The sequence below is a fragment of the Platalea leucorodia genome (genome assembly GCF_965183815.1).
Source record: "Platalea leucorodia genome assembly, chromosome: 4".
NCBI classification, from domain to species: domain Eukaryota; kingdom Metazoa; phylum Chordata; class Aves; order Pelecaniformes; family Threskiornithidae; genus Platalea; species Platalea leucorodia.
This window is the reverse complement of record NC_138826.1, coordinates 63,428,338-63,450,848: the sequence shown is the minus strand read 5'-3', so window position 1 is coordinate 63,450,848 and position 22,511 is coordinate 63,428,338. Positions and strand designations below refer to the sequence as shown.

Here is a 22,511-nt window from a genome sequence, read left to right as displayed (position 1 = left end):
TATGTTCTTCAAGACTGCCTTCCTAAATCAGGGGTCTTTTGCTTGTAGTAAGAGGGTCACCTTTTAAGATCTGTCTGTAGCTGGGCTAAGGAACACTTAGCTTGAAACTAAGGGCCAAACTCAGTAGGTATCAGAACCACATCTGTTTATTGCTGCAGTCAGCAACTGTCTCACACCCTAACACATACACGTTAGAGAAGAGTTAACTGTTTACTTGCTTAACACAAACAGAATTAGGGAAGACTTAAGAAGTTCCATTAGAAAAAGGACTTCCTAAATAATCATTTGTATTTGGAATCAAACTTGGCTTGGAGTCTTTATCTGGCAGTTCAGAACTATTTATAATTTATAACCAGTATACAAGACATTCCAAGGTTTGCCTTCCCCTTGTCTTCTCCTCTTCTCTAGAGGCTCAAAAGACAAACAAGAATTCTATGGTTCATCTAGGGTATTTTAATTTTAAACAGAAGAGAGGAAAGATGTTTATAGTTGCCTTAGGAGTTTGTGGTAGGAACTTCTGATGGAACACTCAAGTCAGTAGAGCAGCCCATCCTGAACACTTCTGTGACTTCAAACCTCAGTGTCCTTGCTTCGTTATTCAGCATCCTCTGGTAAAAAAGATGATGCTTTCGTTGCTCTTAGCACTGCAAAGTCAACAGTGAAAAGCTATCAGTGAGTTTGGATTTGCATCCTGACCAGATTTAGGAGTTCCAAAGAAGGCTTATGGAAAGCAAATTTTGCCATGACAGAGATGTATGTCAAGGACAAAGTTTGAGTAGCCATCAGAAAGCAACACTGCAAGAGAGTGAGTTTGCCTGACATATGCTAGTATGTCTAGATTTGCAGAATATTTTATGGTAGTGGACATTTGTGAGGGGCCTAAGCAGAAAACAACTCAGTTTTCCTAGAAGGCAGAAAGTATAAAATAGTTTATTTTAATTTGCAAGTTTACCAAATTTTAGGTCAACATGGTTGAGAGAAAATTACGATGGAAGGCATGCTTCTGTAACCTGACTACCCTCTATGGTACAGTGGAAATTCTGAGCTAAAAGACACTAGCAGAAAAATCCAGACACTGTTAATCTTCACATCGGGTAAAAATGAGGAGTGTGGAGTTGGGGGAAGGCTTGAAATAGTTCTGACTTTGCAGATTACTATTATTTTTAAAATATTTCCTCTTTGAAGGTAAGGAATCAAATCCAGTTTTGTCCCCCAGATAACAACCTCAATTAAGTTACTAGTCAGAGAGGGTTTAGACAGATAAATACCCAGAAATGCTGATAATGTCTGACATTACCGCTTAACGGAATACCCTTCTTCCCCAGTTCTGTGAAGGACTGACAGGACAAGGGACTGGCAGGGGTTAATAGCTGTATGTCTCCTGTGGGTAGCTGTAACCACATCCATTGGAGAGGGCAGGGTGTGCTGTGGGCCTGGAGGCCTTTTGGACTGCATGGTGCTGTATATTTTGGAAATGCCTCTGAAATATGGTCATTTAGTCTCTCTTTTATGTTGTAGTGAGCTCAGCTAAAGGGCAGCCGCTTTTGAGCATCTCCTTCCTTCCCTCCACCCATCCCCAGCTCAGGCTGCTTTGCATCCTGAGAAAATGGAGAGGGGCTTTGGTGGAGTGAAAGGGGGCAGAAGGAGAGAAGGAAAAAAGTTAATAATTCTACACAGACAGTCTATCGGAGATGTTAAGGAAAGAAAGTGATCTCAGCTGGGCTTCCCCTCAGTGCGTCATGCTTTTCAGCTCCTTTCATGCGAACTTCTCTCCCCCCTCCAATCCTGCCATTCTTTAGCCCCCGAGTCACTCGCTCCCTTTCTCTCTCTTTTTTTTCCCTCCCTCCACCTCTCCACACATTTCTATCTTTTGTTTTTATTTCCCCCCCTGCTGTTTTCCTTGATAGAAATCTCACTCATGCATTTCCCTTCCGGATTTCTATTGGGTTATTTTGTCCTCTCTCTCTCTGCGCCTTGGTCCCCCTTTTCTTTCTCTGCCTCTTGTCCCAGAGTAAAACAGCCGCCTTCCTGCTGGGTCAGGATGACAGTGCTGTTAGCTTTCCCAGTGCCAGCCCTTCCCACATCTGTGCAGCTTTTGTCCCGGGGCAGAGGGGGATTTGGAATGGTCGGTTGGCAGCGCCAGGGAGACTGATGTAAAAATGAGGTCCAAAAAAGAGGGGAAAGGGAATTAGGAGGAGGGCGTGAGATGGTTTAAGAGAAGCACAAATGAAAATAAAATAAAGAAGTAAAGGGCACAGCTCAGGCTGTGTGTGAGTTGGGACATTCCAGCTTCAGAGATAGGCCAGAAAGAATGAAGCGAATGAGTCCTGGTACCACGTTGTGCTGCAAATTGATTAACTCCAATATCTGGCCCTTACGTATGACTGGGATGGAGTCGGGGCACTCCCATGAAATGCTTTATTTGGGACAGTATCCAGGAGAGCGCCCTTCGCACACAGGCAGGATGCACCTGGCACCTCCTCAGGTCTGTACTCGCAGGCTGCCCGCTCAGTCCTCAGCACTCAGCTCCTCTGTCCTAGCCTTACTGCTTCTTCCTGCTCCAGACCAGTTTTCCTTCACCCTTGGCTTCCCATCTCTCCAGACCCAGTCTGCCCCAGCTTCTCCTCCCTCTCAGGTCTAACTTCTAACTTCTCTCCATCCTTCCTCCTAATGTTTTCACGCCTTTTTCCATTCTCCTCCACTTACCAGGGCAAGTACCTCTATGCCCAATGCAGCCAGCCCAGTCACCCTGTTCCACCTTTGCATCACAACCTTCCCTGTCCCATCCATGAACAGAAATAATAGTTTACTTGGCAGTATCTTTTCTAACACACTGCAGGCCATTCCTGGTTAGCTATCACTGGGACGTGGTGTTGCAGCAAGCCATGGAGAATTGCCTCTATTTTTGAGAGAATATGATTTTCTTTTTTCCTGGGAGATGTAAGGGAGTCTTTCTGTTCATCTGTTGGGTTTTTTTTTTTCTTTTTAGTTTCTTAGGCATTATTTTTCTTTCCTCTCAATGAGGGCCCTGCTTAGCCCCCTGTATCCTTCTTCATGTTTATGGGAGCTCAGAGGTCATGAGCAATTCTTCTTTTTGATGGGGAGGACTGAACACATAACTGCCAAGTGAGGAGATGAGGATGTGGGGCAGTGGAGTCAGGGTGCTGTGCTTTAAAAATTGACAGTGGCTAATGAGTTTGGAGAACTGCCATGATAGGTATGCAATGCCCTGTGCACTGGGGACTAAGCATGATACTTTTTTGACCACTGCTTTCTCGTGATGTGAAGATGAAATGAAGGAGCTACCTGCAGCTCCTGGAGCCAAGGCAGCTGGCTGCCCCAATGATACTGCATGTGTATATTGTAAAAGGAGTGAGACAGAGGCAGGCTGCTCTGATCCATTTTGACACATACGCAGAGTAAAAGGAGTGTAGAGAGGTTGTGTGTAGGCCTTTGTAAGCAAGTAGTGTGAAATTCCTCAGTTTCAGGTGAGATTTGCTGTAAGCTCTTGAGGACTCTTGAATTTCAAAGTCAAAGTGTGCTGAAGAGAAATATTCATGCACAGGAAGGAAAATTCCTGTAACGTTTCACTGTTCCCCTTGCTAACTGCCCCATACCATCTGGCACTATGCTCCAGAGCAGTGGAGAGAAGAATAATAAGCCAGACTGCAAAGGGAAAAGTTTTTCTCATTTCAAATGCTATCCAGATCCTAGCCTTTTCATATCACTGTAATTCAGTGATGGAATTTGCTGCTACAAACATCTGCCTGTAGTGAATATTGAGGACAAAAGAACATTAGCATAAATGCATTATTTTGTCCCACTTAACAAAAATCTTTTCTATGTTTCTTAGTCTTACTTTCCTGATCATTGCTAACCAGTAGAGCACAGGATTTGCATATCAATATAAAGACCACTGGGAATATTCCACCCTGATCTACATTCTGTATAACGCTATTAAATGGAGTAGCACAGGGATGTCATTCAGGGCAGAATTTGGCTAATTTCAACTTCCTAATGACATTTTCCCTCTAGTACTAACAATAGATTTTAACTTGCAATATATCAGGGTTTCCAGTGTATCAGCATTTTCAATGCACTGTACTTATGTGAACCACTTAATTGAGCAAGGTGAAGAGTGAGAAAATAAACTCCATGAATATTCATTCCCAGGATAATTTGGAGGCTGCTACTCCCTGGTGCTGACACTTCAGCAGTGACTCTGCATTCAGAATTTTGCTAGTGCAAGGGCTTGCACAAGCAAATATTACCTTTGAAGGTTGGCATATTTGTGCAAATTGAGCTTTCAGTTGGCTTCTTGTACATATTTGCACCGGGAATCTTCTCCTGGTAGTTGTACTCTTCTAGTTGCGCAGACAAATGCTATACAACATACCTGACTGTCTTTTGCAGGTCCATCTGAATTACTGGACATGACAGACAGTGAAACGTAAGTACACCCGACCCTGCCCTTCACATTATGTGCATTAACCTAGGTTAACCAGACCCTTGTTTTTCAAGTGAAAACTTTCAAATAAAAAAGCTTGTAAAATGGCACGTCTCTTAAACAAACAAACGAGCAAACAGAAGTCCCCCCAAACGCAAACAACCACCTCATATGTGGTTTTCTGGCCTAAACCAAATGTTTCTTGAACCCCAAAAAGGAATTCCTCTCTATTGCTTCCTATGCCTCTTTAATCTTTCTAGAGGAATACAAGTCCTGCATTGTGCTTTGATGTTTCCAGAATCCAGTTACTAAGGAAGCAACCTGAAGAGTAAATTCCAAAAATCAGGAAATTACTTTTTTGCTCTACACCTTCTCTTCAGTCCCTTCTTGATTCATCCAGAGTGCTCTGCCTTAGCTGTCCCAAGTGGCCACAACCTGTGCAGTCAAAGATTTATCTTGAGTAGCTAGAACCTCGATCACCTCTGTTATTATGAAAAAAGATGACTTTACTTTCCAATTCCCAACTGCTCTACATCTTGTTGTATAATCAAATAGTCACAAATACCATATAGGGGAAGCACGAATAATCCTGGGAAGTATATGGAATATATGGGAAGCAAAAGTAACCTTTCTCATAGGGGTTAAACCTACCATTCCTCATCCCACAGTGCCCTTCTCTGCTGAGAATGCCAGAAAGACTCTACGCAAGGTTCATGTGTGCAGTCCAGAGGTGATGGAGTATGGATAGATTGCCTGTTTCTCTTCATGCAGTAGCATAGCACAGCCACTGAAATAAAGTGCAAGTGAACAGGGCTATGAGGACTTCCCTTTACAAAGGTCCCTTTACAAAGGTCCCTCTACCGCTAACTCTTGAAAATGGGAGGTTTGAGCTGTAACTGGCAGCATGAATTTGTCTTTTGATCCTCAGGGGGAAATCAGATAGTATCCCATTCTGAATCTAGTTCTCATGCAGCAGAGGCAGATTCATTACAAGGTTGCCTATTAATATTTCAGCTTGCCTGGTCATGGACTGAGGCTGAAATTCCTTTATGCACTCTCACTTTCTGGGTAGCTAGGTGCAAGCTTTGCACTACTACGCGTATTTCTTGTCATTTGTTATTTTGGAGGTTATGTAACGGCCCTACTTGTTGGACACTAGCATTAAGGACACCTTTTCAACCCAGTCAAAGCATACTTTCCTCCTCCTCCTAGGCAAATCTAGATAGATTTCTTTAACCTCGCTATTACAGTCGATGTCGGAATCCTGTTACATGTAGCCCCAGTCTAAGTGAGGAGCTTTGCAATGAATCTCCCACTACATAGCCTTCTCTTTTGAAAAGAGAAGCTTCCCCAGTAGCTCACCAGTCCAGTGGTGGAAAACAAAACCACAACTCTTGCTCTCATACATCCAAGAGAGCAGGGTATCAGAACAGGACAGCAAGTGCACCAGTCGTGGCTTTGATGGGCAGGATTTTTCTACGATGCATCCAAGAATGAGGTTGAGGAAAGAAATTGCAGGAAGAAACAAACACTATTGCTGTTTTGCCTGCTATGAAATAAGAAGGTGGCTAGTTTGCCTTTGCAGCAGTTAGCAGAACTGGTGGTTGGATGGAAATGTGAGATTCAGTCCTTTGAATGCATAACACCTGTGCATATTTCTTTCCCACCCCTCAGAAGTTCTTCGTCTGCTATTTGTGCATTGCAGGCTTTCCTACTTAGTCAAAGGATGTAGATGCTAAGGGAGAGAGTGCACAAGTCTGCCTCTGCCAGCAAGAGGGAACCTTGCAGAAATACAGCATCCTCCTCTGTCTGTCCTACGCACCTCATACTTCGTAATTGTACATTGGTGTGATGTGTCTCACTGCTGGCTTTTGTACTTTGGTCTAGGGGTGAGACAGCATTACATAAGGCAGCCTGCCAGCGCCATCGTGCCGTCTGCCAGCTCCTGGTGGATGCGGGAGCCTCTCTGAGAAAGACGGACTCCAAGGTAACCCAGCCCCGTCAACCAGTTATAAAATACTGCAGCCAAGCGAGACCGATCAGCATCCGTCCCTGCTGTGTGCATGATTGAGGCTTCCTTGTGTGTGCCAAGAGCAGTTCTTTTATAAACAAGCTATTTTTATTTACAAAACTGTATTGATTTAAACAAGTACAAGAGACTTCAGTCCCCAACATGGGTCATCTTCACCACAGTAAGAGCCTGGCCTCAAACTATTCGGTGCATTGGGTATGAATGAGGCATCTCCATGGCACTGCAGCATCCTCCTCCTGTGTGGTCAAAAGAGAGGCCTGTGGGCAAGGACCACCTGGAGGGGCCTTGGTTTGTGATTGCATAGCGTCTGTGAAGCTTGATTATTGTGGCTGACTTGCTTTGTGAGGATGGCTAACCATTTTCTTTTGCCGTTGCTTGCCCCTGTGCTCACTGATGTGACACGAACCACAACCCTCTCTCAGTGTATGTTTGGCTGAAAAAGAAGCCTGGACAAAATTAAACCCTAGGAATGTTCTGTCAATACAACAATCTGATCACATGGTAATGTGGTCCAGAAGCTGCCCCTCTGGCATTTCTGAACATAAGCATCCTGTGGTCAGCAGCTGAGAGGTATTTGGATCTCTGGGTTCCAGAGTCAGAAGCACCTTGCTGCAGCAAGGCAATTAAAAACAATTCCTACCATGTAATGCTGCATGGGGTAGCCTGTAAGGGGGAGAGAGATCATCTCTTTTTCAGATGAGAGTACTGTACATTGCAAAAGATAATTTCTGCAATGGCTGAAATCCAGACAAGTGGCTTCTGACTTGTTAATCTTCATCTGCTAAGAAATCGAAGGAGCAGGAGTGTTTTTGTGGAGATACATTAATGTGTCTCCAATATTTTTTCATAGTTCAGGATCAAGACTTGTGCTCTAATTTAACAGTACTCTTATGGTAGCTCATATGACAGAGTAGCAAATTGATGCACTGAAAAATGATTTGTTCTTGAGATAGAATGAGACACATGGAACTCATCTCAAATGTTGGGCATCTCTCTCTGCACATCCTTAGCAAAGTGTGTAGGCTGTGAAGTACACTTTTCAAGTGTTAGCTACAGTACTGTGCATCAAATTCTTTCCCATAGGGACTGTAGCCCTAGAATGACAAATCAGTTCTTTCCAGCATGTCAGCCCTTCTGTGTGATGTATCAGATAGCATGTCCTTGCAGAACTGCATGATTTGTCCTAAACCACACAAGGACTTTGACAATCTGGAGAATCTCATGACTCTCATAGAAAAACTGGACTTAACACCAGCTTGTACAACAAATAAGTAAATTCTCCAAATTTGCTTCTACCCTTCCTATAGTAATTTCTCTGGGTCATGCTTTCATCTGTTCTTCTAAATTTCTTAGCACAAGACTTTCTCTTCATGTTTCTTTATTATAGGGTAAGACCCCTCGTGACAGGGCTCAGCAAGCTGGTGACCCAGATCTGGCCTCCTACCTGGAGAGTCGACAAAACTACCAAATGGTTTCCCATGAGGATCTGGAGACAGCAGTCTGATGTCTGAAAAACGTCGAAAAGGATCCTTGGAAATCTCAAGCCTGCACCTGAGGCACTCGGGCACGTGTGAGGAAGAAGCTGATGGAATCAACGTGTCTCTCACTGTCATGGAAAATACCTGAGGACATGCCACCAGTTTCTAAGGGCTACTGAGTCTTGCCACGGAACGGTTAGGTTCCATAAGTTAGCCCATGATGGATGAGGCGGGACACTCAAAGGTCTGTGGAATCCATGGGCCACGGAAATTTACCTTTATTGCTTCCAGCAAGTAGCATGAACTTCTCCCATGTTCATCTGTACAATTTATTTAAAAAAAAAAAAAAAAGAAAGAGAAAAGAGGGTGTGGGGGAACTAAACTGACTGGGACATTAAAACACCCAACCAGGCCCTCCTCCATCTCTACAGTTTCCTGCATTCCTTTTATTCTCCCATTCCCCTCACTTCTCATCAGTTAAATAGTACCTGTTATCTCTGTGTTAAGTCTTCACAAATGGTCAGGCAGTAGCAAAAAAATTGAGGAGCTCTGGATGCCCTTAGGAAAACCCAATGTTTTTACCAGCTGCATTCCCTGCCTTGCCGTCCTCTCGGAAGCTGCGTCCTCAGTGCTCAGTCACCGGCAAGTTTTCTCACTTTTGGAGAGGACTCTGCCAACTGCCTTGTTTCCCAGGTTGTGGGGCACAGTTAGACTTAAGGCAGTAACAAAACCTAACCTCCTCATTGTTGCTGGGTATATGGTTACGGTATCCTCATGAGACAGCCATTTGTATGGGAAGGAGTTATATGGGATACACCATGTTATATGGCAGAGCAGAAAGTTACCAATAAGGTTTCTCATGCCACCATTGCGCATATAATGACCTACCCCATTCTGCTCAGGTTTCAGGCCTGCCTAAAAGTTGATAGCTATTTTTTACTTTTGAAAAGATGGGTTTTACACTGGGGAGAGATCTTTGCAAGACGGAGGGGGTTCTGATGGACTGACGTATGGACCCAGTCCCCTTTGTATTAATGCCAGAGGTAGGAAGGAGACCTAGAACATCAGTGGTCAGCCTAGGCTTGCTGCCATCACAAATGAACAAGCACCACCCCAGTCATGTTGGGAATAGGAAAACCTTCTTTAGCCAAACCTGGAAACTATCCGACTCCCCAAGGGAACAAAGTTTCAGAGAGGCTATCCTGCTGGAGAAGGACAAGCGGCAGCTCTTTGCCTCGTTACCCACTATAAGCTTGGAAACATAAAGTTGCTTAGCTGCTGTAAAGGCCAGACATGTCTTCTGTACTCATTTGTTCTCTGTCTTACCTCAAAGATTATAACCACAAAAGAAGAGAAAGCAAACACACATACACACAGGCATACACAAAATGTTCACCTTCAGGTTTTCAATCACTACAGACAACTCAGCTGCCAGAAATAGCAGAGCTTCCACTTCCACTTTGTCTGACCCGTTCCCATGAAGATGCTCACAGCCCACTTTTGGCATAATTCTTGCAACAGATTTTTGAATTTTGCTTTGTTGTTTGTTTTGAAAGATCCACAGTGTTTGTTTTCACACACCTTGCTAGGTGTAAGTCTCTGGTAGATAGTGATCATCGGGATTACATGCAGCTTGGAAACCATGAAAATAACTCAGGTCATTATTCAGATAAGTTTTTCTTCCTTGATAGAAGTTGTGGAAAGGAAATGAATGCAATTATTTTCCTTTTTTTTTTTTTTTATTTTTATTTTTAAACAAGAGTGATTGTTGTGGCAGAGAGGGAGGAGCTGAAAAATATATTTTTTATTTTTTCCTGTTTTCAAAAGTTCATTTGATATGTGCAAAATTTCTTTAGTATTTCTTCCTCTGGAAGGAAACTATATATATTTGTAATCTGTAGATCAATGGCGACATGAAATGTATTTTATTTTCTGTCTTTACCTTTCTTGTTTAAAAAATAAAATATGAAAGCCAAATTCCTTCCCTTGATAATCATCCAGGGGCTTGTGGCGAAGGTCAGTATGTGTATATATTAGAACAGAATTTGGAAACTGTTAAAATAAAAAATCAGAGTATAATTTTGGTGTATGTGAAATTTCCAAAAAGAAGATCCTCATGCTGTGGTTTCATGGTAGGTCTTGCATCATTTCCCAGCCGTGAGGAAAGACATTGCTGTAATATTTCTATACATTTGATGAAAAATAAGAATTATATTAGCACCAGTTTTATCTTTTTGCTTTGTTTTACTGAAGTGAGAAACTGAGGAAGCTTCAATGACACCAGGTGCTGGGTTCTGTCCTGTGCTGAGGCCAGACCGGTGCCTGAGCAGAGGATGGTCACTGAGCCCGTTGCAGCTCCCTGGTCCTTTAGTCCCATGAAGCAGGTGGAGCAGTAAAGGCTTGCTCTAATCACAGGTAGCTTCCAGAGCCCACATGTGAATTATGATAAGGGAGCTGGGTCTGGTCCCTCCCTGTCCCCAGTGGCCCTCCCCTCGGTGAGACATCCCTCGTGCCCGGGGCGGGGGGTGGCTGCAGCAGGGGCTGGCTCTGCAGCAGCTTGGCAGGATGAGCAGGTTTCCTGAGCTCCTTTGTGCCATTTGGACTGCTCAAAGGAGCTTACAGCGCACGAGAGAGTCTGGCTTGCCTTTTTCCCTGGCAGCTGGAGTACGATGTTATGATCAGAGTGAGCCTGTTGTGCCTCTGGAAAGCTGCCCGTGCTGTGTGCTCAGTAGGAGGCAGTTACTGCAGGATGAGAATAAACCTCAGCACTGGAGATAGGACAGGAGCTGGCTGTATGTAGTGCCTTTAATATTCAAGGTGTCCCAAAGCACTGCACACATAACGCATTAGATACTGGCGATGTATTGTATTTGTAGATAACAGAGCATGTATATTGTTTCCTGCAATGGCTCACACACAGCCAGGAATATCAGAAGTTGGTTCACTGAGGGAAGGAATTTGGGGCCAGGATGCTGCAGGATTATTTCTTACCCTGTTTCAAGTGCCATGGGATTCTCGATTTTGGACAGCCACCAGAAGCAGGCAGACTCTGCAGAAGTTAAAGGCGACACGTACGTATTGAATCTCTTGAGCACTTGGGGTCTAGCTTAGTACAGTATCATTGTGTCTGCACTGTGCAGGGCCCAAATTTTAGTGTGCAGCTGTGAACCCACTTAAATTACATGTAAAATATTTTGATTTACTAAAAGTGTCTGTTCTGTGGCTGTGTCTATGTGTGTATATATTACTATATATATGTATATTTATAAATATTGGTATGCATATATATAGACTCACACACACACACATGCGCACACACTTTTAGAACTGTGCCATTTGAATGATGAAGTACCTAGGGATGCTCAGCTACTGGGGTTTCTGGACTGACAAAATGCCGTTTTCCATTTTAATTTGTTATTAAAGGGGACCCTTTTCAGCAGAACTGAGGAGCTCCTGAATTGTTCCATTGTACTGGTTTTACTATCTCATTTTGGAGTTAAATGGAGGGAAAGAAAATATTTATAATGTTGATAAAATAAACTTACTTTTGTTATTTAATAGCATCAGTTACTCTTATTATTTCATTTTTCAATGCTAGAGATACCTTTACATGTTATCCAAGACGTGACAATGTCATACATTTCTCACTAATAATAGCATCCCTCAATATTGTGAGGTGTGAGGCTGAGTGACTCATGTAAGACAGGAGTTCAAGGCAAATTTTGCCCATTACAAAATGGGCCTCAGACTCCAGTGGCTCTTTCACCATTTCATGTGATGGCTTGTCTGTGTTTTAGCACTTTCAGATGTCTGTAGATGTTTTTACTGACACCTGTCACCCTTGCTTTTCCCCAGCAGCAGTAGAACTGCTCAGTCTCAACTCATGGTGCTGTAGCCTGGATTTGGACTACATGAGATGTCCCCTGCTACAGGAGGACTGTCATACAGAAGCACCATAGACCTAAAGAAAATAGAACAAAGTTGATGCTTTGTTGCCATTGATCTTCCCAGTTATATTTGTATAGCTGGCATTGTTGTGGATGAATAGATGGGGCACATGGTTTTTCTGGTGGTGTGGCTGTGGAAGATTTGTTTGAGTAGTATCTAATGGCCTTTCTTGCTCGTTTTTGTCTTTGTCTTTATTCTGACAGTGACGCGCGTGGTAGTGAAAGTCACTAACACACAACCTCACCTAGAAGGTGGCTATTTTCTTTTCAGCCATCCTAGATGCTTCCTGTGGGGTGTGCTTGTGTTGACCCTTGCAGTGTATCAAAAGCATGTTAAGATGATCTGACTTTGGGCAAAAGCTATGAAATTGTCAAGGTACATTGGTAGCCTTAAGCTTGCTGGGGGTTTAATGGTACTCAAGAAATGTATGGGCTTGCTGGGAATTTGGATGCCTTGCAAACACTCCAAGGACAATTCTGTCCTTGCACTCCATGTACTCCAAGAAGGAAGCTGTTCCTCGTGCTGATCCATTTGAGGTCTGTCATTTTCTTTCCCCCACTTTTTGCTTCTTTTGTACCAGACTAACATCCACGGAGAAGTATTTTATAAGAATGGTGTTTAAGCTTGTTGAAAGTAACATTTCTATCTCCATTATACCTATCCTTTCCTATTCATCAGACATTATTTCCTCTGTTTTCCTAACTGAATCTGAGCCAAAGCGACATTGGGTTATTAACTTCCCAATTAACCTAAAGCATCAAATGTGAGTATCTTCAGTCATTTCAGCAGTCCTGAAAACAGCTTATCATATACCTGTGCTTTTCTGGATACCTGTGAAGCTATAGGACACAGTATTACAAGGTTCACTGTGGTACTCATCTTCTCATTTTGCTTTCTTAACAGCAATGTAGGCAACTATTTTTCTTAGTAATGGATAGCTACAGCTTTAAAATCCCATGAGCTGCCTGCCAAAATCTGTTGATTGCAACGGCGACTCAGTAATGTGCTAAAAGTGACTTGCTAGCATATTGATGAAGACCAGAATTTTATGTGGATTATGTGTCTCAAGCTTCAGTGCTTTAACTCCCTTTAGAAGCACAGGATGCAGGTCACGGCTGCACTGTGGAAATGCCTCAAGAGGAGCCATAACCCAGCCCTGCACCCAGCTCTTGGGGCAAACAATATATAGAGGGGTCAGGACGTCTCAGCCTTTGCTGAGGAGTTACTGGTGCAGACAGATTGTAGCAGCTCAGCACTTGGCTTGGGCTGCCCAAAAGTAGGCGAAGTACTTGGGCAGTTTCTCACTTCTAATTCTATTTAAAAGCTGGCTTGGGAGGGATGGACTATCCAGCAAAGCAGTGACCGTAAGTGTACTCCAAGTTGTGCCATGGCACCACGCTTCTCTGGACTGTCTACCTGAGATCCTCTGTAGGTACCAGAGCTCAGGGGCCTCCCTTTCCTTCCCCAGCATGTTTCCAGCACCGCTGCCTGTGGTGATGCCCACAGAGAGTGGCATTCTCTCGTCTTCTGTACATGTGCACTGGAGCAATGGCCCCTGCCTTGGCCAAGGGATTTCCTGGCCACGTATGGTGCCGTTCCTGCAAAAGGGGAAAATTCCCTCCCTCAGGCCTTGATCACACCAGTAAATTCATTACATTTGACTTCAGTGATTAGGCAGGCTTAGAGCTGAATAACCTTACTGTATTCAGCCATCAGAGTGCATCTTGTCTCCTGCCTTATTTATAAGGTGCCACATTCCAGGCTCAGCTGCAGTTTCTTGTTTCTCAGACTGCTTTAAAAAAAAAAAAAGACAATCTATCCTATGCAGTACACATGTATCTAGTTACCCAGATTGTGGGGAAGACAGGCAGCTCATTTTAAAAAACTCCTCATTCTGATGTTGCACATCATGACTTCTAAAGTCTAAGCAGTGGGATGCCTTGCAACAAAAGCAATTGTTTCAACATAAACACATCTATAATTCAGGAAATAATTTTATGCTTAGCCCTTTAGAAGCAGTCAGCTTATGCTCCTGGATCCCCTACATGGAGGAGATTTTGTGCATCTAAGAAGGCAGTGATTCTCTTGACACACACATACAAGAAGGTGAACATCCGAGAAAGCAAAAGACGTGCTTTCTTCAGAAATTTGTTTGTATTATTTTTCCCTTATCCACTAGAAACAGAACCCTGATTTGGGAATGCTATTTCAGAGTTCACCAATACGTTAAGAGCTTTCATGTACAAAGTATGTAGAAGCTGTAGCATTTTGACATGCAAGAAATAAGCACTACTTCTTTTAGCAATATAGTACTACATATATAATTGCTTCATCTAGATCCAGCCTCCTTGTGCTGGCAAAGTGTAACACCTGGCTCTTCAATTAGTCCCTGTCTAGGAGGCTGCTTGATGTGTAACCTACCACTCAGCGAAGTGTGCACAGTGGCAACCCAGTGCTCTGTTATGACAAATGCTGCAGCAATTAGCTACTAATGCATGAACCACAGTAGCAATTCATTTCTTAGTGTAACACTATTTTAATGAGAAAAGCAGCTTTCTGCTTCCAACTGACTTAATGACCTTCAATTATCACTTTTTCCTCAGCCTGTGGCCAAGCAGAGGGAGAAGGCAGTCACCGTCCTTACACGTACTCAGGAAGCCACGTCCTGTCTAGGAACTGCAGGAATGAGTTGGGTTTGTAGGTATGGAGAAGAAGATCAAGGAGCTCTTGAGCTTCATGCAGCAGACATGACTGATTTCTACTTGACTATTAGGCTCTAACAGATAGTCCCACTTGTGTAGGGCTTTTTTTTCTGTATGACATTCACACAAAAAATGAAAGAAAGCAAAATTAGAAAAGCAAAGCTAACTTGGCCCCTGGGATTGGGGACCCTACAGAAGGGTTTCCATAAGCATTGCTATTTTCTGGTCAGGGTGTTGCAATGCTAGCTACTGAATATCACTGTAATGAGTATTTATGTACCACAATTAGATGTATCCACTTTTAATAAAGTGACTGGGGTGCATTTCTCCAAGCTCACTGCTCCCATTATTTATGTTATCCATCTGCAGGGGGCATACTGTTCCTGCCCCTGCAGGGATCACCACACAGGCTGGTGGGGCACACTCTTCTGTTTGCAAATCTTGAGGCTTCAAGAAGTGCAACCTGAGCCCTAAGTCGTGCCATGACACCTCTCCGGGCTCCTTAGCTGTACCAGAGGTTTTCCTTCCAAATGGATGGAAACAATGCCACACCAAAAGCAATGATTACTATAAGCCACAAAGCAAATAGCTGTCTTCCCTCTCCTGTCCCCTGCTTCAGCCCTTTTCCCCAGACCAGGTTTTTTTTCTTCATCAGAATGGAAAAACTGTTGTTGATGTGCTTGTTTTAATAGGAGATGAGCACAGTTGTGAGTTGTTTTCTCCTGTGGTCTTGCCACTGTTGTAATAGTGTCCTTATCTCCATGGCATGTGGGAGCAGTGCATTCATGTCAAAGCTACGAAAAAAGTGAGCTTGCTGGAAGCTAATGGCAGGAAGGAAGTGGAACATAATTTTACCTAAATTTGATTTAAAATAATCTTGAATGCTCTTTGCTTTTCCTTCCCTTTTTTTGCTCTGTCCGTTTCAGACCTTCCTTACTGAAGTCTTTACTCTTCAATGACCTCATTTTTTCCCTAGCTCATGCTACCTTCATTTTTGATGGGAAAGGTCAAGATCCTGGTCATGTCCTTGCCTCTGGAACACTTCTGCTTGACTAGACTCACAGACGGTTGGATCTCCTCTGACCATGCCCAGCCATGGCTAGGGAATGTTGAAATTCTGCTGTACTAGGGGTGAGTTGGACGTGCAGCACTAAAGGCACCTCTGAAGGTAGCTATAATGTCTCAGGATTAAGCAGATGGGAAGCATGATGCACTTGGGTATTTCACACCTGAGGGGTTGATTTCAGCCTTTTCAGATTTAGTTTTAATATCAATAGGAATTTTTTTTTTTTTTTGTCTACTTTCATGCTCCTTCCCTTTGAGATTTTCCTGTTAAATAAGCTTTGCCTGGGCAAATATGATTGTGTTGCTCCATGACGTGCTTGCGAGAAGTGGCAGCTGCTTCCAACTGGTGAGCAAGTGCGCTGGTCTCTCGTGCAAAACGGCTGGCCCTGCTACCGTACGGCTTTCTGCTCAGCATGTATCTCAGAAAAATCACAGGGAGATGGCAGAGGCTTATCAGGTTTTTTGTTTTGTTTACATGTCACTCCAAAGTGATTCTCCTCCATCTGCCTCCTTTGATCATGCAACAGCTTTGGGAGAAAAGAAAATAAGTGGCTGAGCCTTCAAAGCACTGAGCAGCTCTTGGGAGCTTTGTCTCTCTCTAGCTTACTGCTGCACCTCACAGATCTGGGGAAAGGGAAAGGGGGGGGATGCCTTACGTGCAGAAAGATCCAACTATTGCCTTACTGGCAAAAGTAACATCTCTTTGGAGGCTACCTATTCCAGACACTCCACCATGTGCCAGGCGGAGTGTAAAATACGTACAGACATCGGTAAGCCTGTAGGAGCTGCCTTCCTTTCTTAAGGGCTCTTCCAAGCTCTTTTTGTTTCTCTTCCTGGTGGTGGGGCAGGGGGCAGCCCCAGGATGAGGATTCCTGCCTGCTTCCTCTGAGAGTAGCCGGCATGGGACTGGCCTTTGTAATGGGTGCCATCTAGCTGCCCTCACACCATGGGTGGCATATGCTCTGTGTCCTGTAACTCTATTGGAAAATGAAATAGTGAAGGATTAAAATCCTTTTCCAAATGGACTTGGGAGCTACCAGCCTTGACTGCTGGCCTGTCAGGGTGAAGCGCATTGGAGAGGGGAACGTGGAATACGACTGCCAGTATTTCTCTGTAGAAACCTCTGCAAGGTGTAACGTGCTTTCACAGTGTGAAATGAAAGTTATTTTTCTTCTGCCTGTATTATTTTGTGCTGTAAACCCTGTGCCAGTCATTTTGGATGCAGCTGGTTTTTCGGAAGCAGGAGGCTCTTGAAAGATTTTGGAAAGTCTAGCCAATGATATAGCTGAGGACTCGTGTTCTGCGCCACCCACACAAACCTTCTGGCAGTCCATGGAGGTTTCAGTGTCCTCTGTGAGTCAGTGAGCAGAACATTTTTCTACAAACTACAGGCCTTCCTTTGTGCCACTGTTATTGCTGCTCTGCTTCTGCACAGCTTTTAGAACAGCGATGGCTTTGCAGTCTTTCACTGGGAAAAACCAGGATGCATTGTGGGGAAACATGATTCTCCTTTGGACACAAATACTCATCAAGCTGCAAGTGTGTGCTAATGAAAATGCAGTGTACTTAAGGACTGAACCTGGTTTATGAGACTGTCACTGCTAGCTCAGTGGGGATTTATTCTGAGCAAGAACTGACCTGTTGTTTTATTGCAAAACATAAAGGTTATGCAAAAAACAATCACTACGTTTAACAATATGTGTCTGTCCTATGATAGTTTACAAGTCTAACTGTGTGTCACACGGTTGTGTCACAGAATAGGGAAAGCACATGCTGTGTGTTATAATTCATCAGCACATCTCTCTGGAGGTACTGTGGTCAAAGGGATAGAGCAGAAGGTAGCAAATCAAGGGGTTGAGGTTTTATTCCTGCCACTGCCATTGAGTCAGTTTGGGTAAATCATTTAACCTTTCTGTGCCTCAGTTTCCTTACCTGTAAAATGGGGATAATATCACCTCCCCATACACACACAGGTAAAGTGCTTTGTGTTGCAAGGCCAAAAACTGCTGTATAATAACTATTTATGAGTTTTTTGTTGTGCCTTGTAATGTTGCTCTCATATAGTACCCTGCTTCTTTGGCAGCCATTTTTTTGAAGGATGGTGGAAGTAGCCCTGTCCCATGCTTTTTAGTTTAGCTGGCTTAAATTGAGATAGTAAAGAGTGCTGGAGGATGACAAGTTTCTAATAAGCTTGTTTGCACTTCTCATGCTCGATTTCCATGTTTGAGCTATCTTGTATTAAAAATTTTAACTCAGGTGATATTTCCAATTAAAGCATTCAGGTGGTTGCCCTTCCTCCAGAGGATAATATTTTGCTGAATTTTAGAGCAGCTGTATTCCATCATATTGAGTTCACTGAGCACAGAGTGTTTCATTTGGGAGAGCCAGTCTCGGAAATACCTCTTTTTGTCACCTCTGTCCTGTCATTGAGGTACCACAGTATCTTGTCCAATAGCCCAGAAATCACCACTTGGGTTTGCTGATGCAAAAGGTTTCTGGGGAATGAAGCCAACATCTGAGGGAGCAGACTCTCTGGCCTTCACACTGGCATCTCCTCTGGCCACTTGGCAAACGAGAGATGAAAACTGATAAAGAACGAGGACAACAGTTAGCGAAGAGTTAGCCAACTGGAGGTGCCTCCTGCAAAAAGGAACAAGGCTAAGAAGGAGTTGTCACGTGGAATGGTAATAACCAGGTTCTTGATGGAAAGGCTGAGTTTCCATTGGGCTATATAATGGATATTCACTTGCTGCTTCCTGGAGATGATGGAGGAAGGATAAAGGACAGATCCTGATCTCCTCTGCACTGAATTCACTCCAGGTGAACCAAGGTGTGACAGGGGTCAGAATCTGGACCACTCCGTAATGTGTTTAGTCCCCTTAGTAGAGCAGTAAGGTCAAATAACAAACGTGCATATTCAGCCAACATTTCATGGGCATCCAGAGTTCCAGTATTTGTACATATCCTATTATCTGAACCCACATCTGTTCCAGGAGTTGTAATAACATCACAAAGGGCTCTTTTATGCTGCCTGACCCCATGCATAATGCCCCGGAGCTGTGCATCATGAGGCTGCCAGCTGGCAAAAGGAACCCGAGGCATGCAGCAGCACCCATGAAATGAAGCTATATGTTTAACAGAGAATCAGGGTCCAGGTAATCAGCAGTGAAGGGGGATATGGGAAGGGGGAGGGTTTTTTTGTAAAAAGTGAGAAAGTATTTTCTTCCCTGAGTTTCTTGCATTTCCTCTTTATACAAAGTATCTTGATCACTGTGTTGCTAAACAAGGAGATTTTAAACTGGGGGAAGGAGGAAATCTGTATACAGTGAAAGAGCTGGTTACTGTTCCTTTTGGACACTTTTTCTGTATTGTGACTTGTGTGGAAATGTACAGAATAAAAGTGAAGAAGCGCATGCCTTGGCTGGGCTGAGTTTCCTTGTGTTATTTGCCAGTGGAGCCGGGTTGCTTCTTCTGGCAGAGCGGTAAGACTGGTGTGACTCGAAAGCTGTGAAGAGGCAGGGGGAGTGGAGGAAAGGGATGCAAGGGTCAAAATTCTGCACGTGTGTGTGTGTGGTGGGGCAGGGAGTGGATGGGAAGGGAGTGTTAGGCCTTTGGATAAGCCAACTTCAAGCTCATGGTAACAAAAAAGGTTAATGATACCCTTAATATTTCCAGTGAAATCTTCTCAGTCCCTCAGTAAGCTCAGATTGTCAGCATGGCATTCAGTGTGTGCAGGAGAGATCCAGCAGAGATCCAGCAGAGATTAGCAGGACTGTAACGTAGGCATATAGGTCACCTCAGGGTCTTAGTTAAGCATCTCAGGAGTGTTTCTCCAGCGCACTCTCTGATTCACCCCCCAATTTAGCTTAGGTTCTCAGTTTAACACTGTTTTAGGCTAACCCATGAGTATATAATGGCTCTGTTTGTTTCTGCCCAGCTGTGCGTGGTTGAAGAAATTTCCGTCATGGCCATTGCTTGCTTGCTTTTCTTCAGCAGCTGCCTTCCCTGCCCCACTCAGGAGCTTCTGTGCCGTTTCTGACACCAAGTTTTCTCTCCCGTGCAAGTTGATATTTTCTAATAGTTCCCTTGCCCCTGCTCTCCCACCCTGAAATCGTATTTCGGCATCATTTTGTGATGTTTCCTTTGCCCCATCTCTCTGGGACAGTGCCTGCCACAAAAACACCTCCCCCGCACACGGTTCTGGCTCCCCCCTCCAATCCAAGCCCTTTGATGCTCACCGCTGCTGCCAGCAGCCAGCTGTGTGCTTGTCTCTTTTAAAGGATATCTTAAGTCCCCTTTTCCTGCTGTCTCAGACAGCCTAGGAATATTATTATTAATAATAATAGTGCTAAAAAGACTAAGTGTTCTGCCTGTGCGGGACTGGCCGGAGCTGGATGAGGATGTAGTCCAGTTGTGAGTTACACTGGGCCTTTCTGCACAGCGAGAAAGCACTACCAAGCACAGCTTTGACGTTCATAAGCACTGTGGTACAAAGCACTAACTTCCCTGGGGTCCTTTGCAGTAACAAGCTGCACCAAACGGCTGCCAGCTGCTCTCTGGGAATGTCCGTGGAGAAGAGATACTTTTTGATGTGCTCAGAGCTGCCTTCATAGCATCTGGAGGTGTTCCACCACCTGCAGGCAGATCTGCTTGGTGGTGGATTTAAAAAAAAATGAGAATACAACTTTACATCCTACTGGTTTGGCACCCCAAATTCTTGAATGTGTGTGGCCTGGCACATGTATGTAGTTCTGAAGAGAGTCCAACTGTTGCTTCACTCATCCATTGTAATTTGCCCTTGTTCCGCAGCATTTCAGCTATGTTAGCTACTTCAGGGCTGATTTCTAGCCAACTTACCCTACAAAAATCTTCCTTTCATAAAGCTGGTGAAATTCATATATATATATACATATGCATACATATATATAAATATCTTTCTCACAGGTGAATGCACTTTCTTAAATGGGGAATTCCCTTTTTCATGCAACCTTTCTTTACATATGAAACCTAATAACTTTTAACTGTTTCTTTAAAAAGCTAAGCCTTTCATAGTAGGAATGTAACTACAATGAAAAAAATCCATTCTCGGGAGAAAAAAAAAGAATCCTGACAGGAACCATTTGCTTTGGAAAAAAACAAAACAAAACAACAAAACAAACCCCAAACCCCTGCAGTTTCACTGCAGCCAAGTGACTTCAGTATTTCCCTGCAGTTAATATGTGGTTCTCTCTCACAAGGGATCTTTTAAACTAGGTAGCAATGCTTGTAAGAGATGTTGCCAAGGTTGTTAAGTTTAAAAATAGGTAAATATTGGAAGTGGTCCCATAATTTCAAGGTGTTGGGTCTCATATTTTCACATTCAAGGGTGGATATTGATACATGAGTATTACATTTGCAGCCATATTAGTTCACAGCAGGCATACCACCAGACAAGGAAACCTTCAGAGCTGATCCCTCTCTTCTTCTGCCCCATCTGTCTGTAATCTTAAGTGGCACTAGGGATGTGTGAGTCTGTGTGTGTGTTTGTCAGGAACTGTTTTTACGCAAATATGGAGTTAGAGTGAGTGTGCCAACTGCACGGATCCTGCTGCTCTCATTCAGTAAGACAAGCAATCCCACAGGTAGGAAGGTGAGCTGTGAATCCCAAGACCCAGAAAAAGAAAGATTTTGTGTCCCATCAATATGAAATGGGAGCTACCTGCTGGGACTTAAACTCAGATGGACAATCTGTAGCATGATAGGAAGCCTGGTGAAGCGCTGCCTGGTTAATATCTGTAATATCTGTAATCAATTTGCTATCTAATCAGGGAGCTAACAAAAATCAGTAGCACTGACTGCCTGAAGAACTTTTGACTGCAGCCTAGTCTGTTCTACATTTGCCACCAAAGCACCTAATGGCTTGGCAAGAAACTGCACAGGGTAATTCACCCTCATTTGAGAGGTTTCGCTTTGGGATGCAGCATTCTACAGAAGTTAGAGGAAAGCAGGAAGCTTCTCACCAAAGGGTGGGTGTAGGTCAGTTCAAATGGATGTTCTGTTATGCTGGACAAAAGATGGAGGGCACATAGCAGTCGGAGGCGTTGTAGTTGTTTGTCTCTTTTTTTTAAGGGCAATAGCAGAATGAAGAAGAGATTTAAAAATGAAATAGTGAGATTAAAAAGGTAGCTCTGAGTGGTATTTTGGATCCCGAAGCCTCATCCAGCCTGAACCACCATGAGTCAAAAAATGCTGTTACGTGATTCAGACTAGTGTTTGGTGTCTAGAATCTGGGGGTTTGTTGCTGACATAATTAGCCAGCAGGCTGAGGATTGTGTTTGCTAGAAATAGGGTGTGATTACCTTCCTGCTTCTGTTAATGCATGTATGTATCACATAAATTTCTTTGCTGACAGAACTGATGATATTCTAACAAGCTCTGGTCTTTCTCACTCTGTTTATGAATATATACTTAGCTCCAGGAGCATCTGCATTTTGCTAATGGGTCTCAGTATCATCCCTGAAGAAGGTAATACAGGGATGCAAGGCACCATATAAATTTAAGGGGTCGTTATTCTGGCTGTTCATTCGTTTTCCTTGTTTCTCCCTTCTGCCTTTTACCAAATGTAAGATGGAAGTGCAGATATAATCAGTTGTGTCTGAGATGATTGCAGAATAAGAGGTCACTGGATAGCTAACAGTTTCTCAGTGCAACACAGCTATTAAAAGTTCTCCATAGTCTTTTCAGTCACTTTTCCATTTTAATTTTCAGTTATGTGCCACCTAACGTTTCAGTGAGAGCCTAAAATTTGATATATATTTACTGATGTGACCAGAATTAATGTTATGGTAAACCAATGGATA

The 22,511-nt window shown here is 43.5% G+C and overlaps 1 protein-coding gene across 4 annotated transcripts in view; it reads left to right on the top strand.

Annotated features, from left to right (window-relative positions):
• Positions 1-9,736, top strand: part of DGKI (diacylglycerol kinase iota) — a gene marked incomplete at its 5' end in the record, with an annotated part of 114,390 nt that extends 104,654 nt beyond the window's left edge. For all 4 annotated transcript variants that reach the window (XM_082309235.1, XM_082309234.1, XM_082309232.1 and 1 more), the window contains 3 exons: positions 4,414-4,450; positions 6,335-6,434; positions 7,867-9,736. In XM_082309235.1, coding sequence (XP_082165361.1) covers positions 4,414-4,450; positions 6,335-6,434; positions 7,867-7,983 — 254 coding nt within the window. In that variant the 3' untranslated portion in view covers positions 7,984-9,736. The remainder of the gene's footprint in view (positions 1-4,413; positions 4,451-6,334; positions 6,435-7,866) is intronic.
• Positions 9,737-22,511: the final 12,775 nt, after the last annotated feature.